This window comes from Tachypleus tridentatus, chromosome 6, assembly GCF_004210375.1.
Source record: "Tachypleus tridentatus isolate NWPU-2018 chromosome 6, ASM421037v1, whole genome shotgun sequence".
Classification (NCBI taxonomy): domain Eukaryota; kingdom Metazoa; phylum Arthropoda; class Merostomata; order Xiphosura; family Limulidae; genus Tachypleus; species Tachypleus tridentatus.
Genome location: NC_134830.1, coordinates 159,187,948 through 159,204,171, shown reverse-complemented (window position 1 = coordinate 159,204,171; position 16,224 = coordinate 159,187,948). Strand labels below are relative to the sequence as shown.

The following is a 16,224-nucleotide window of genomic DNA, read 5'->3' as shown; positions in this document are numbered from 1 at the left end:
CATTAACATTGATCTACTGTCGTATATTACATTAACTAAATTAATAAACCTCTGGTTAATTAATAAGGTTAGTTCAGTCCTTTGACAAAATTATACTGTAAAAATAACTGTAAACATGTCTATAGAAGCAAAATATAGTATAATAAAAACAAACTTCACAGAAATCATTTCCTTGACTGTCAAATAAGAAAATGGAAGAGAGCTCGCAAAGCTTATAACATCAATTTATTTTTATGAATACAATGTACAAAACTTTCTTTCCAACACAAGTTTGCTGAATCTTCTGTTGTTGTTGGATGAAATTGTACGTATATAACAACAATGAAAGCATAGAAAATTAACAAATAAAAAATAACAAAATTAACATTTGAAGAATGATTTACAATTAAATCATGATTACTGTTTATTTCTTTTATAAACATTATGTCACAAACTAGGCTCAAGGAAATAGTTTTTATTTATTTATTTCAATTAAAATTAAAACCAACTGGTATTTCTAACAAATTATGAGTTACCTCTAAACAGTCTCTTCTAATTAAGAAAAAATTCCCTTTTGAATTTAAAAAAATAATTCGTACAAGAGTCGACACTTTGTAATTTCTGGCACCAAGGTATAGGTATGTATTGTCAGAGCACTTTTAATCAACTTCCAAGAACTTTCTTTCACAATAATCCTTTATTTTCTCTCTTCCTTCCATAGAAAAACTAGATACTTATTTCATAGTATACTTACCTTTCTACTTAAAACAAATTACAAAAACTAAAAAAAAAAACTCTTTTTATGATATTAGGATAACTCTTTTAAAATCCTAGTATTGTTTATCGTTCTTTTTGTATTCCATTTTCAGATGTTTTTACTGTTTGCTTTTACTTTTAGACTTTAATGGTGGTAACAAACAAGAAAACTTATAACCACAGTTCCTTATTCCAGTGATCTCTCACTAACTAAACTGCCAAACTCTGTCAGTGAATCTCGTTTTTAATACAAATATTTTTCTTTTAGCAACAAAACATGATGCTGAATAGATGAAACCACAACTATCCAGTAACTGAACTTAGTGATCAAGTGAACAATATTTCATTCAGGGATCAAAATATTACGTTCATACATTCTCGAGGAATTTTGTTTTGTTTGATGAAATGGATCTTTCTAGTTAGCTTTCCCAATCAGGAATGCAGGGTACGCCCATATTCCTTCAGTTATGACGATGAAAGTGAACATATTGCACGAATGAAATAAAAAAACAATGAGGAAACGCAGCTTTACCATAGCTCTCCCTCGAGTGAGTGTAATTTTATTATTTTAATTACTGTCAATAGGAGATGCTAAAAACAAAACTCACATTCATTTCTCTCTAAGTTTAGGATCAACTAATCAACACAGTAATGTCATAGGATTAGGTGATTATTTTGGACAGTGCTCTATGATTGATTTTACTGTGGTTGAAAGCCAAGATCCAATTTGGATTTTACTACTGTAAAATTAAATGGACCATCCAACAATAGAATTTACTAGAAACAGAGAGGGGAATAAATACTGTTACTAGTTGGGACTTATGGAACACATCTATTATCTTAGCTGCTCTGATAAAAATAAACTTAGCTTTTGCAATTTTTCCTTTAAATATTCTTTGTAAATGAAAGATGTAGATCTGTAAATTAATTTTGTATTAGTTTAGTTGTTGCTTTATAAACTGCAATAAAAACAGTTAAACAAACCTCATAACAATGATGACTACACAATGGATCTATCTATAAATTAACTGTGAAAGTTTTAGATGTATTAGGTAGCTATTAAAAAAAAAACACTTGAAAGGAGGACCATATATAAAACAACAAATACTAAACTCCTAATTACAGAATAACTTGCAGAACTAAAAACAAAAGGTGGGTAAAAAGAACAAGACTTGTAAGAGAAAAACTGTGGATACATTATTGTTAAAATTGTCTCCAGAAATGAAGTGGTTTAAAGTTCAACAAAGAGAAATGTTGAAAAGTGCCTTCACTTCTGGAAACTTTTCTATGTAACATGATGTCTGAGGAATTGGTACTAAGGAAGACAGTATCTTGGGAACTGACACTGTGCAGAAACAAAGATGTGAAGCCAAACTTGCTTCAAAACCTTTAATTAAAAAATCTCTATGGTTTATTCAACACTAACATCACCAATGATTGATGTATGTGGTTGGTTAGTTTGGTGTTTTATGGTACAAAGCAACTAGGCTATCTGTGCCTGATGCATGTGAAACCAAATAGATACTCTTTCAAACAGTTTCACAGTCCGTAATAAGAAGATCTCTGTGGCCTACTCAACGCTAATATCACCACAGATTAAATTTCTAGCAAAAATAACAGAAGCATAAGTTAGTAACAACAATAAACTAAAACGCAATAGACAAGAATTCAAAAAGATCTAAGCCAAAGGCCAATCACCATAATCCATGAACTATAATTTTGAAGAAAACACACCCCACTGAAATTATAGCAAATTATGATAAAGGACCAGATATCATCTCATTTTTTTATCACTGGTCATGGAAAAGAAAATTAACAAAAAATATTTTGGTGACAGAATAGCAGAAGAACAACGAGCATGTGTTTATTTAACCAGAACTGTATATAATTCAATATTGATTTAGTGATTGTAATGTATAGATATAAATTAATATCAAATGTTGTTAATTTTCAAGAACTACTTTATTGTTAATTATGAAAACTCAAATTTAATGCCATTGTTTTTCTTCAGTAATCTGATTATTCAAGAAGCCTTAAAATTCAGGAAGGGTGCAGTAGAATGTTGTGGGGCATTTTGTAAAAAGTGATTTCTTGAAAAATTTATGTTGTTTAATTAGAAGGAAGTTTAATTAACTGACAGACAATCTGTTGACTAAAACGCTACTGAAATGTTAGGAAAATGTTATTTGAGACACGGAAATTAATAGAACTTGCTTTTTTAAGATAAATAAGTCCATTGAATGATCTCACAATTTGCTAAAATCAATATATAGGTGACTAAAATATACTTTAGTTTATATAAACTATAAAACATATACATAGAAATGTATTTCACTCTTTATACGTCAGTAGTCAGTTACAAAAGTTGTCATTTGTTACGGAACTAACGTTAGTACTTTAATATACGTGTTGTCATTTGTTACGGAACTAACGTTAGTACTTTAATATACGTGTTGTCATTTGTTACGGAACTAACGTTAGTACTTTAATATACGTGTTGTCATTTGTTAAGGAACTAACGTTAGTACTTTAATATACGTGTTGTCATTTGTTAAGGAACTAACGTTAGTACTTTAATATATGTGTCCAGACAGCATCTGAGATGCAAAAAACTCAAAAGAGCTGTAGTTAAATATAGAACATTTTTAACAGTTGCTTTTGTTGTGGTTCTAGTATACTCACAATGTACTTGGTTTACAATAAAGCTGATTTATATGGGTAAATATAATCTTACTACAAGTTATTAATCTTAGAATCAAGAATACCTTAAAAGAAAGCCTTATGTGACAGACATAGTTCTTTCAAGTTCAGCAAATGAGATACACAATTTTCTTAACTTTCCTTTCATTCCAGTAAGTGGAAACAATCTGTGAATAACTCGAAGATCTACACAATACCATTTTGTAATTCTTTTCATTCTCTGTCTTCTGGTGCCAAGTTCTATTACTTTCTCCTTTGTATTCACTGCTCTCTAGTTATAAAATTGTGGAGATGTTACCGAATTTATTTCAAAATTTTATTCTTTAATGAAAATAACAACAACTAAGACATTAAAACAATCACCACCAGTAAAAAAGTAGGTAAAATGAATATTGACTGAGTACTGAAGCAATTCTCACCCTTAAACTTGCTTTATAATCATGACCAAGTTAATGATTAACAATCGTACAGTAAAAATGTCACATTTTCTCTTTTGAAGAACTGTGACACAGATTATACACACACATGTCAAGCTGTAGGTTAAATTCTCAACATTTGAAAATATGAAAAGCCTACTTCGTAGTTTGGAGGTTATTTTAAACAGGGTAAAAACGGGGGACATAATGGCAGGATTTGAAGTTAGACACAGTACTTGTAGGTAGATAAGTAGTAGATATAAACATAATGAACACTGAACGGGTTTCAAACTGGTGCCGATAAAGAGCTACAGGAGAGAAGGGGTAAAAAAGGACAAGAATGAAAAAAAAGAGGTTATAGTTATAGAAGGATCTTTAGTATAGCATATAAATAAACTACTCTGTGGAGTGAATAGGGAGAAAAGAGTTAAGCTTTGCTACCCAAGGGCAAGGTTGGAGAACATAACAGACAAAGGAAGTAATATAGTAGACAAATGACAATGCTAGCAATGACGCTGTCTCTAATGTGTAAAGGAGAATACTGAGTGAAGGTCAAGAAGCTAATTGATAAGTATGAGGGATTGGTGATGACATTCAAAGAAAAGGACCATAAAAACTCAATTCTGTAAGGGATAATACTGAAACTTTATTGTATAAATGAAAACACAGGTCGGTCGCTAGGAATGAATAATGGCCTTAGGTTAATTCGGAAGGAGGAATAGGTTGACTGATTCAATTTGTGGGATCAGTTTAATGGAAAAACTGTTTTGGAAATGGATGATTTACATTTAAATAGCATAGGTTTGCTAGGACTATTAATTAACATAACTCTAAGAGCAGCTTTAGAGTAAGACCAGAGAGTGGTGATGACCAGAACAATGAAGGATACATAACGTAAAGATTATTCATGTAAACACATTCACCCAATTCAGTCAGGTAAGAAAGGTTTACAACTAAATTATTCCCAGTTACAAAACTGAGGTAGAAATTCTTGTTCACAAATTATTAACTTAGGTGTTTTTCAGTATAAATGTAAAATATATGAAGATTAACATATGTTTACAAATTTGCCAGAATCCATAAATAAGTAATGTATGTATTATTTTAGATGTCTATAAGCTATAAAACTTACGTGAACCAAACCAGTTGTTCTGTTAAATTATTAAAAACGAATTTTACTGTGAGACTGAGTCTATCACAAAAACATGTACCAGTAATCTGATGTAGAAACTTTTAGTTCAACACCTAACTGTCTAGACCAGGTGTGGGCAAAAATATTTGCAGGCATCCACTCCACAAATTTTGGTAAGTCTTTGTGGGGCATACATTTCTACAATATTAATTAAATTACTTTAACATCAATTGTATAAATACTCTGTTATGTTTCTTCCACAAGTGCCAGCAGTCATGGCAGGCAGAAAGAAAATGTTAGATGGACCAAATCCTGCCCAATGGCAGTATTTGGCCTACTTCTGGTCTAAAAGAGTGATTAATGTGGTTAAAACTGAAAATATAATCGAAGTAAAATAAAGTTGATTCATATACATTTATAAATATATTTCTTTTACTTAAAAAAATAAATATTAAAGTGTATATATCTAAAAATATATAAATATTTAAAGCTAAAGTTTCCTTAAGTTACATAGTATTAAAAACAACAATTACTCCTTCTGTAGTCTTTTAAAATATTAATAATGATTTTTACTAATGGAATAAGCATGTATAATATATACCACAGTTTCCTGTAATTTATTTTAAAACTATCTAAATATTGTTTGACTTGGATAAAACTTGCATCACAAAAGCATCGTTACACAAGTACATGCTATCCAATTATCAAAAACGAGAAATTCACATAACGAGATATACCATAAAAAATTCATAAATATTATAAAAGCAAAATCTAAATTTTTATTACTTACACGTTTTTTAAATTGTATTTTATTTTTAGGTTTTTCCAAACTCATTGAACAATCCTTAAGGTATTGCAAGTATTCTGAACTTGAAATTTTCATAAGTTTAGGACAGACAATGGTGTTGCCACAATACCGGTATATAACCCTTCTCTTTGTTTTCCTTCTACTGCTCATCTGTTAAAAACAAATTAATGCATTCATTTCAACTGTTTTAATTTTTCCCAGTTTGGAAATTTTGAAGAAATTATTTTGGCCACTTAAAAAGAAAAAAAGAAGTGAAAACAAAAATAAACATAAATTTTTGACATTATTCCACAAACTAGCTACAATTTTTTCCAATACATTTAAGTAAAGTTCTCACAATTTTGGTAAATCAATATATTTCAAATATAAGGTCAATATTAAACACATTTCTAATCTATGAATACAAACTCAAATTATCATCACAGATACAAAAAAGAAAAAAGTTATATGTAAACAGATCTGGAAAACATCTTAGGAAATTGTTCTTTATGAACCTTACAAACAGTTGTGATTGTAATTACGATCTTAAATACATTGTAAAAATTGATAAAATGTCTGAGCCATTCTAGTAACAAAATCTGAACAATGAGCAAAAACACTTTAAAAACTGTGAATAATTTTTAAACGTAAACAAAAGTATACTTGTTGAACACTTATAACTAACAAACTGCTGGAATAACTCTCACCAAATCTGTCACGTATTTCTAGGGCCCTGGGGGATGGACACAGGTGTTCAAACCTGACTTCATTTATTTCTTGTGTGTGTTGAACTCTGACCACCATGACCTCTTCCAAATGTTCCAAATTTGACCCCCCCCCCTCATTCCAATCTTCCCCATGCATGTAATAAGTGTATCATGTAGCATAAGTTAATCAAATTTTAGTCTTAATGGGCTTTTAAGTAACTAACTTTCACTGATATTCACAACAGGCTTAACTTCACAAATATTGAAATAAATAGTCTCTTGTTTGTTCAATTTCTCTCAGCCTCCTCTAGCCAATAATAATCACAAATATCTACACAACAAAATTTTGCAAATCTAGCCAACAACAATATATATATATATATATATATATATATATATATATATGAGAAACAGTTATAAACATGTTCAGGGAAAACATTGGATTGTTAGTAAATAAATTTGTTTTGTTTTAAATCCAATCGGCAGAGATTTATTAATTTTGTTAATGCCAACTGACATTTCAAAAATTATTTATAACATGATGACAATATATAAGGAGAAAAGATGTGCTCCTTGAGTCAATGACTTAGATTGTGACTCATTTCTCCTATAAACACATTTTGAGTAATCTTCAAATTTAATCTGATTACGAGGTTGTACAGATGTTTCATTGCACTATTTATACCTTGTTTTCTCACTTTTTGGTGCACCCATTCTTACAGTTTCAATTTTATTTTAAACATTTTTTCCATTTATTCTTATTGATGAAGTGTGGGTATGATGTTGGAGATTGTTGAAACAAAAATCAGCAAAATGAAAAGCTTTGGATGTTGGAAGTAACATTCATAAGCCTCGCAAATGCATTTTATAATATCATTATACTGGTGATGAAATTTTATTTTCTCTTTTGATGAACTTAAAAAAACTGCAAAAGGTGGTTAAAAAATCTTTCACCTCACACGTATCTATTGTATAAAAACTACCTTAATATTAAAGGAGTATTACATAATACCTTAAGTTTTCAGGTAGAGCCATTTTAATTCATTTTATTAAGCTTGTAAAAAAATAATTCAGAGAAGAATTTTGTTAGAAAAATATAAAGAATATTAACTTTGTCAAAATTATCAAATTTATTAATTATGTCACATGAATGTGACACGTTTATGATGAAAATGTGTATATATAGAAAGATGCAGGACATACTTAAGATTTATTTCACTTACAAGCATGCGAATAATTTTATGAATATCTTGCACAGCAGCTTCAACACCCTGCTCGTATCCAGAAACAATGACTCTGTTGTCTTGTTCCTCGTTTTTTGGAATGTGTATGTGCACCTTACGTTTTCGTTGGATTCTGGATATCACATATCCTCTAGGTCCAATGATGTGTTTATACTTAACTTTGAAGGGCAAATTAATTCTATGTATCACCTGTATTACAAAAAACTTTACAAATAAGTTTAAGATAAACGTTATCTATTTATCTATACAGCAGAAACATCTTAAACCTAAATAATATAAAATAAGAAAACATTCCTGTCAGTTGATGCACTTTTACGTGTGCATACTTGACTTCAGTTTTTATGCTTATAAATCACTGAAAAAGTTAAACCATTTTACATAAAAAAAGACAGTTACCACTCAAATCACACAAATTATTTGCTTACACTTTAAAGCAGAAAAATTAATTACAATAGTCTGCTGTTACTTCATTATAAATGGAATCAATCTGGTATTTACAGTAAAGGGATTATTAGATGAACCTGTTTAATTTCATTAAAAAACCAAAGTTACTTTTATCTTATCAAACTAAGATCTATATTCCAACTATCAGTTGACTTCTTAAGGTTTGAAAACTAGTTGTAATATATATGTATTGAGATTCTTAAACCAATGATATTAGGATTAGAAGTCATGGAATGTTTTTATGAATTGGACTGTTTCTCACAATGCAATTTCAGAAAAAGTTCTTGTTAAAAGCAAGATTTTTTTTTTGAGAAATTGTTTTCTACACATTATTTTAAGTATAAACAAACACAAGAAAGATTCCAACATGGAAATGTTATTACATTTGATGCAATCAAATATTTAAACTACAAAGATTTAAGAAAATGAATAAAAAACTAAAAAATTGGACAAAAGTAATAATTATTCTTTAAGACACGTGAACATTAAAATATATCAAATTTTGGAATGTTTTTTTGAACAATAACGTTTAAGTGGAATAAATTATTCTAGAATTATTACAAATAATTAGATAAAATGTTTCCATTTTCTGTTAATCTTTCTGTTAATATTATCCTAATATCAAAACAAATAAAGCTTTATCAGACTATACTGATATTACAAGTTTTTTCATTCATAAATTTGATTACTTCTGTTATTCTGTTATATAAAGTCTCAAGGCAGTTTTTAATTTTCAGATGTTTCCCAGAGCTAAATGAAAAACCGAAATCTCATTAAAAGGAAACAAATAAATAGGACTAGAAATTAATTTATAATAATCTGAAATCCAAAATATTGTGTTGTTACTATCTATTTATTTATCCAATGATTTTTTAATTAACTTATCCAAGTTTATTATTCTTATTTAATATGCTACATAGCATGTGTCACAAATGTGTCAAAGTATGGTCCAGGGAGCATCTTAAATAATATTGAACATTCTGGAAGGATAATCTTTTAAGATTTTCTTTTGTTTTTGTACTACGATGCTTGGTTCCAAATAATTACATTTTGGAATCCATCACTACACTACATCTATAAGTGAACATCCGATAGAAATCTGTTGTCATGGTTAAAAAAAAAAAACATCAACATGACTTCCCATTTTGATGATTACATCCTTAGATACCTCTCCAATTCAGCAGTTCTTCCTAAAACCACAGTATAATTTTTATGCTCAGGACCATGAGGTGATACATAACCAGTGTAATATTAAAAATGTTAGTGAAAGACTAGAAAATGAGCTTTTACACCTGAACTGGTGTAATATCAAGAATGTTGATAATAAACCAGAAACAGAGATCCTGGACTGGTGTAATATCAAGAATGTTGATAATAAACCAGAAACAGAGATCCTGGACTGCCGTAATATTAAGAATATTGGTAATAAACTAGAAACAGAGATTCTAGACTGGTGTAATATCAAGAATGTTGATAATAAACCAGAAACAGAGATCCTGGACTGCCGTAATATTAAGAATATTGGTAATAAACTAGAAACAGAGATTCTAGACTGGTGTAATATCAAGAATGTTGATAATAAACCAGAAACAGAGATCCTGGACTGCCGTAATATTAAGAATATTGGTAATAAACTAGAAACAGAGATTCTAGACTGGTGTAATATTTAGAATGTTGATAATAAACCAAAAACAGAGATCCTGGACTGCCGTAATATTAAGAATATTGGTAATAAACTAAAAACAGAGATTCTAGACTAGTGTAATATTTAGAATGTTGATAATAAACCAGAAACAGAGATCCTGGCATAATATTAAGAATATTGGTAATAAACTAAAAACAGAGATTCTAGACTGGTGTAATATTAAGAATGTTGATAATAAACCAGAAACAGAGATCCTGGACTGCCGTAATATTAAGAATATTGGTAATAAACCAGAAACAGAGATCCTGGCATAATATTAAGAATATTGGTAATAAACCAGAAACAGAGATCCTGGCATATTATTAAGAATATTGGTAATAAACTAGAAACAGAGATTCTAGACTGGTGTAATATTAAGAATGTTGATAATAAACCAGAAACAGAGATCCTGGACTACCGTAATGTTAAGAATATTGGTAATAAACTAGAAACAGAGATCCTGGACTACCGTAATGTTAAGAATATTGGTAATAAACCAGAAACAGAGATCCTGGCATAATATTAAGAATATTGGTAATAAACTAGAAACAGAGATTCTAGACTGGTGTAATATTAAGAATGTTGATAATAAACTAGAAACAGAGATCCTGCCGTAATATTAAGAATATTGGTAATAAACCAGAAACAGAGATCCTGGCATAATATTAAGAATATTGGTAATAAACTAGAAACAGAGATTCTAGACTGGTGTAATATTAAGAATGTTGATAATAAACTAGAAACAGAGATTCTAGACTGGTGTAATATTAAGAATGTTGATAATAACCAGAAACAGAGATCCTGGACTACCGTAATGTTAAGAATATTGGTAATAAACCAGAAACAGAGATCCTGGACTACCGTAATATTAAGAATATTGGTAATAAACTAGAAACAGAGATTCTAGACTGGTGTAATATTAAGAATGTTGATAATAAACTAGAAACAGAGATCCTGGACTGCCGTAATATTAAGAATATTGGTAATAAACTAGAAACAGAGATTCTAGACTGGTGTAATATTAAGAATGTTGATAATAAACTAGAAACAGAGATCCTGGACTGCCGTAATATTAAGAATATTGGTAATAAACCAGAAACAGAGATCCTGGCATAATATTAAGAATATTGGTAATAAACTAGAAACAGAGATTCTAGACTGCCGTAATGTTAAGAATATTGGTAATAAACTAGAAACAGAGATTCTAGACTGCCGTAATGTTAAGAATATTGGTAATAAACTAGAAACAGAGATTCTAGACTGGTGTAATTTTAAGAATATTGGTAATAAACTAGAAACAGAGATCCTGGACTACCGTAATATTAAGAATATTGGTAATAAACTAGAAACAGAGATTCTAGACTGGTGTAATATTAAGAATGTTGATAATAAACTAGAAACAGAGATCCTGGACTGCCGTAATATTAAGAATATTGGTAATAAACCAGAAACAGAGATCCTGGCATAATATTAAGAATATTGGTAATAAACTAGAAACAGAGATCCTGGACTGCCGTAATATTAAGAATATTGGTAATAAACCAGAAACAGAGATCCTGGCATAATATTAAGAATATTGGTAATAAACCAGAAACAGAGATCCTGGCATAATATTAAGAATATTGGTAATAAACTAGAAACACAGATTCTAGACTGGTGTAATATTAAGAATGTTGATAATAAATTAGAAACAGAGATTCTAGACTGGTGTAATATTAAGAATGTTGATAATAACCAGAAACAGAGATCCTGGACTACCGTAATGTTAAGAATATTGGTAATAAACCAGAAACAGAGATCCTGGCATAATATTAAGAATATTGGTAATAAACCAGAAACAGAGATCCTGGCATAATATTAAGAATATTGGTAATAAACTAGAAACAGAGATTCTAGACTGGTGTAATATTAAGAATGTTGATAATAAACTAGAAACAGAGATTCTAGATTGCCGTAATGTTAAGAATATTGGTAATAAACTAGAAACAGAGATTCTAGACTGGTGTAATATTAAGAATGTTGATAATAACCAGAAACAGAGATCCTGGACTACCGTAATGTTAAGAATATTGGTAATAAACCAGAAACAGAGATCCTGGACTACCGTAATGTTAAGAATATTGGTAATAAACCAGAAACAGAGATCCTGGCATAATATTAAGAATATTGGTAATAAACCAGAAACAGAGATCCTGGCATAATATTAAGAATATTGGTAATAAACCAGAAACAGAGATCCTGGCATAATATTAAGAATATTGGTAATAAACTAGAAACAGAGATTCTAGACTGGTGTAATATTAAGAATGTTGATAATAAACTAGAAACAGAGATTCTAGACTGCCGTAATGTTAAGAATATTGGTAATAAACTAGAAACAGAGATTCTGGACTGCCGTAATATTAAGAATATTGGTAATAAACCAGAAACAGAGATCCTGGCATAATATTAAGAATATTGGTAATAAACTAGAAACAGAGATTCTAGACTGGTGTAATATTAAGAATGTTGATAATAACCAGAAACAGAGATCCTGGACTACCGTAATATTAAGAATATTGGTAATAAACTAGAAACAGAGATTCTAGACTGGTGTAATATTAAGAATGTTGATAATAAACTAGAAACAGAGATCCTGGACTGCCGTAATGTTAAGAATATTGGTAATAAATTAGAAACAGAGATCCTGGCATAATATTAAGAATATTGGTAATAAACTAGAAACAGAGATTCTAGACTGGTGTAATGTTAAGAATGTTGATAATAAACTAGAAACAGAGATTCTAGACTGCCGTAATGTTAAGAATATTGGTAATAAACTAGAAACAGAGATTCTGGACTGCCGTAATATTAAGAATATTGGTAATAAACCAGAAACAGAGATCCTGGCATAATATTAAGAATATTGGTAATAAACTAGAAACAGAGATTCTAGACTGGTGTAATATTAAGAATGTTGATAATAAACTAGACACAGAGATTCTAGACTGCCGTAATGTTAAGAATATTGGTAATAAATTAGAAACAGAGATTCTGGACTGCCGTAATATTAAGAATATTGGTAATAAACCAGAAACAGAGATCCTGGCATAATATTAAGAATATTGGTAATAAACTAGAAACAGAGATTCTAGACTGGTAATATTAAGAATGTTGATAATAACCAGAAACAGAGATCCTGGACTACCGTAATATTAAGAATATTGGTAATAAACTAGAAACAGAGATTCTAGACTGGTGTAATATTAAGAATGTTGATAATAAACTAGAAACAGAGATCCTGGACTGCCGTAATATTAAGAATATTGGTAATAAACCAGAAACAGAGATCCTGGCATAATATTAAGAATATTGGTAATAAACTAGAAACAGAGATTCTAGACTGGTGTAATATTAAGAATGTTGATAATAAACTAGAAACAGAGATTCTAGACTGCCGTAATGTTAAGAATATTGGTAATAAACTAGAAACAGAGATTCTGGACTGCCGTAATATTAAGAATATTGGTAATAAACCAGAAACAGAGATCCTGGCATAATATTAAGAATATTGGTAATAAACTAGAAACAGAGATTCTAGACTGGTGTAATATTAAGAATGTTGATAATAAACTAGACACAGAGATTCTAGACTGCCGTAATGTTAAGAATATTGGTAATAAATTAGAAACAGAGATTCTGGACTGCCGTAATATTAAGAATATTGGTAATAAACCAGAAACAGAGATCCTGGCATAATATTAAGAATATTGGTAATAAACTAGAAACAGAGATTCGAGACTAATGTAATATTAAAAATGTTGATAATAAACCAGAAACAGAGATCATGGACTACCGTAATGTTAAGAATATTGGTAATAAACTAGAAACAGAGATTCTAGACTGGTGTAATATTAAGAATGTTGATAATAACCAGAAACAGAGATCCTGGCATAATATTAAGAATATTGGTAATAAACTAGAAACAGAGATTCTAGACTGGTGTAATATTAAGAATGTTGATAATAAACTAGAAACAGAGATCCTGGACTGCCGTAATATTAAGAATATTGGTAATAAATTAGAAACAGAGATCCTGGCATAATATTAAGAATATTGGTAATAAACTAGAAACAGAGATTCTAGACTGGTGTAATATTAAGAATGTTGATAATAAACTAGAAACAGAGATTCTAGACTGCCGTAATGTTAAGAATATTGGTAATAAATTAGAAACAGAGATCCTGGCATAATATTAAGAATATTGGTAATAAACTAGAAACAGAGATTCTAGACTGGTGTAATATTAAGAATGTTGATAATAAACTAGAAACAGAGATTCTAGACTGCCGTAATGTTAAGAATATTGGTAATAAACTAGAAACAGAGATTCTAGACTGGTGTAATATTAAGAATGTTGATAATAACCAGAAACAGAGATCCTGGACTACCGTAATATTAAGAATATTGGTAATAAACTAGAAACAGAGATTCTAGACTGGTGTAATATTAAGAATGTTGATAATAAACTAGAAACAGAGATCCTGGACTGCCGTAATATTAAGAATATTGGTAATAAACCAGAAACAGAGATCCTGGCATAATATTAAGAATATTGGTAATAAACTAGAAACAGAGATTCTAGACTGCCGTAATGTTAAGAATATTGGTAATAAACTAGAAACAGAGATTCTAGACTGGTGTAATATTAAGAATGTTGATAATAAACTAGAAACAGAGATTCTAGACTGCCGTAATGTTAAGAATATTGGTAATAAACTAGAAACAGAGATCCTGGACTACCGTAATATTAAGAATATTGGTAATAAACTAGAAACAGAGATTCTAGACTGGTGTAATATTAAGAATGTTGATAATAAACTAGAAACAGAGATCCTGGACTGCCGTAATATTAAGAATATTGGTAATAAACCAGAAACAGAGATCCTGGCATAATATTAAGAATATTGGTAATAAACTAGAAACAGAGATTCTAGACTGGTGTAATATTAAGAATGTTGATAATAAACTAGAAACAGAGATTCTAGACTGCCGTAATGTTAAGAATATTGGTAATAAACTAGAAACAGAGATTCTGAACTGCCGTAATATTAAGAATATTGGTAATAAACCAGAAACAGAGATCCTGGCATAATATTAAGAATATTGGTAATAAACTAGAAACAGAGATTCTGAGACTAATGTAATATTAAAAATGTTGATAATAAACCAGAAACAGAGATCCTGGACTACCGTAATGTTAAGAATATTGGTAATAAACTAGAAACAGAGATTCTAGACTGGTGTAATATTAAGAATGTTGATAATAACCAGAAACAGAGATCCTGGCATAATATTAAGAATATTGGTAATAAACTAGAAACAGAGATTCTAGACTGGTGTAATATTAAGAATGTTGATAATAAACTAGAAACAGAGATCCTGGACTGCCGTAATATTAAGAATATTGGTAATAAATTAGAAACAGAGATCCTGGCATAATATTAAGAATATTGGTAATAAACTAGAAACAGAGATTCTAGACTGGTGTAATATTAAGAATGTTGATAATAAACTAGAAACAGAGATTCTAGACTGCCGTAATGTTAAGAATATTGGTAATAAACTAGAAACAGAGATTCTAGACTGGTGTAATATTAAGAATGTTGATAATAACCAGAAACAGAGATCCTGGACTACCGTAATATTAAGAATATTGGTAATAAACTAGAAACAGAGATTCTAGACTGGTGTAATATTAAGAATGTTGATAATAAACTAGAAACAGAGATCCTGGACTGCCGTAATATTAAGAATATTGGTAATAAACCAGAAACAGAGATCCTGGCATAATATTAAGAATATTGGTAATAAACTAGAAACAGAGATTCTAGACTGGTGTAATATTAAGAATGTTGATAATAAACTAGAAACAGAGATTCTGGACTGCCGTAATATTAAGAATATTGGTAATAAACCAGAAACAGAGATCCTGGCATAATATTAAGAATATTGGTAATAAACTAGAAACAGAGATTCTAGACTAATGTAATATTAAAAATGTTGATAATAAACCAGAAACAGAGATCCTGGACTACCGTAATGTTAAGAATATTGGTAATAAACTAGAAACAGAGATTCTAGACTGGTGTAATATTAAGAATGTTGATAATAAACTAGAAACAGAGATTCTAGACTGCCGTAATGTTAAGAATATTGGTAATTAATTAGAAACAGAGATTCTGGACTGCCGTAATATTAAGAATATTGGTAATAAACCAGAAACAGAGATCCTGGCATAGTATTAAGAATATTGGTAATAAACTAGAAACAGAGATTCTAGACTGGTGTAATATTAAGAATGTTGATAATAACCAGAAACAGAGATCCTGGACT

At 29.6% G+C, this 16,224-nt stretch overlaps 1 protein-coding gene across 7 annotated transcripts in view; it reads right to left on the bottom strand.

The window, feature by feature from the left end:
• Positions 1–207: 207 nt before the first annotated feature.
• Positions 208–16,224, bottom strand: part of LOC143254259 (vigilin-like) — a 53,116-nt gene continuing 37,099 nt past the window's right edge. For 6 of the 7 annotated variants that reach the window (XM_076509120.1, XM_076509124.1, XM_076509126.1 and 3 more), the window contains exons 18-20: positions 7,701–7,910; positions 5,774–5,941; positions 208–3,706 (exon numbers count right to left, since the gene is read on the bottom strand). In XM_076509120.1, the coding sequence (XP_076365235.1) occupies positions 3,515–3,706; positions 5,774–5,941; positions 7,701–7,910 (570 nt within the window). In that variant the 3' untranslated portion in view covers positions 208–3,514. The remainder of the gene's footprint in view (positions 3,707–5,773; positions 5,942–7,700; positions 7,911–16,224) is intronic. The other variant, XM_076509125.1, reaches the window with a different exon arrangement.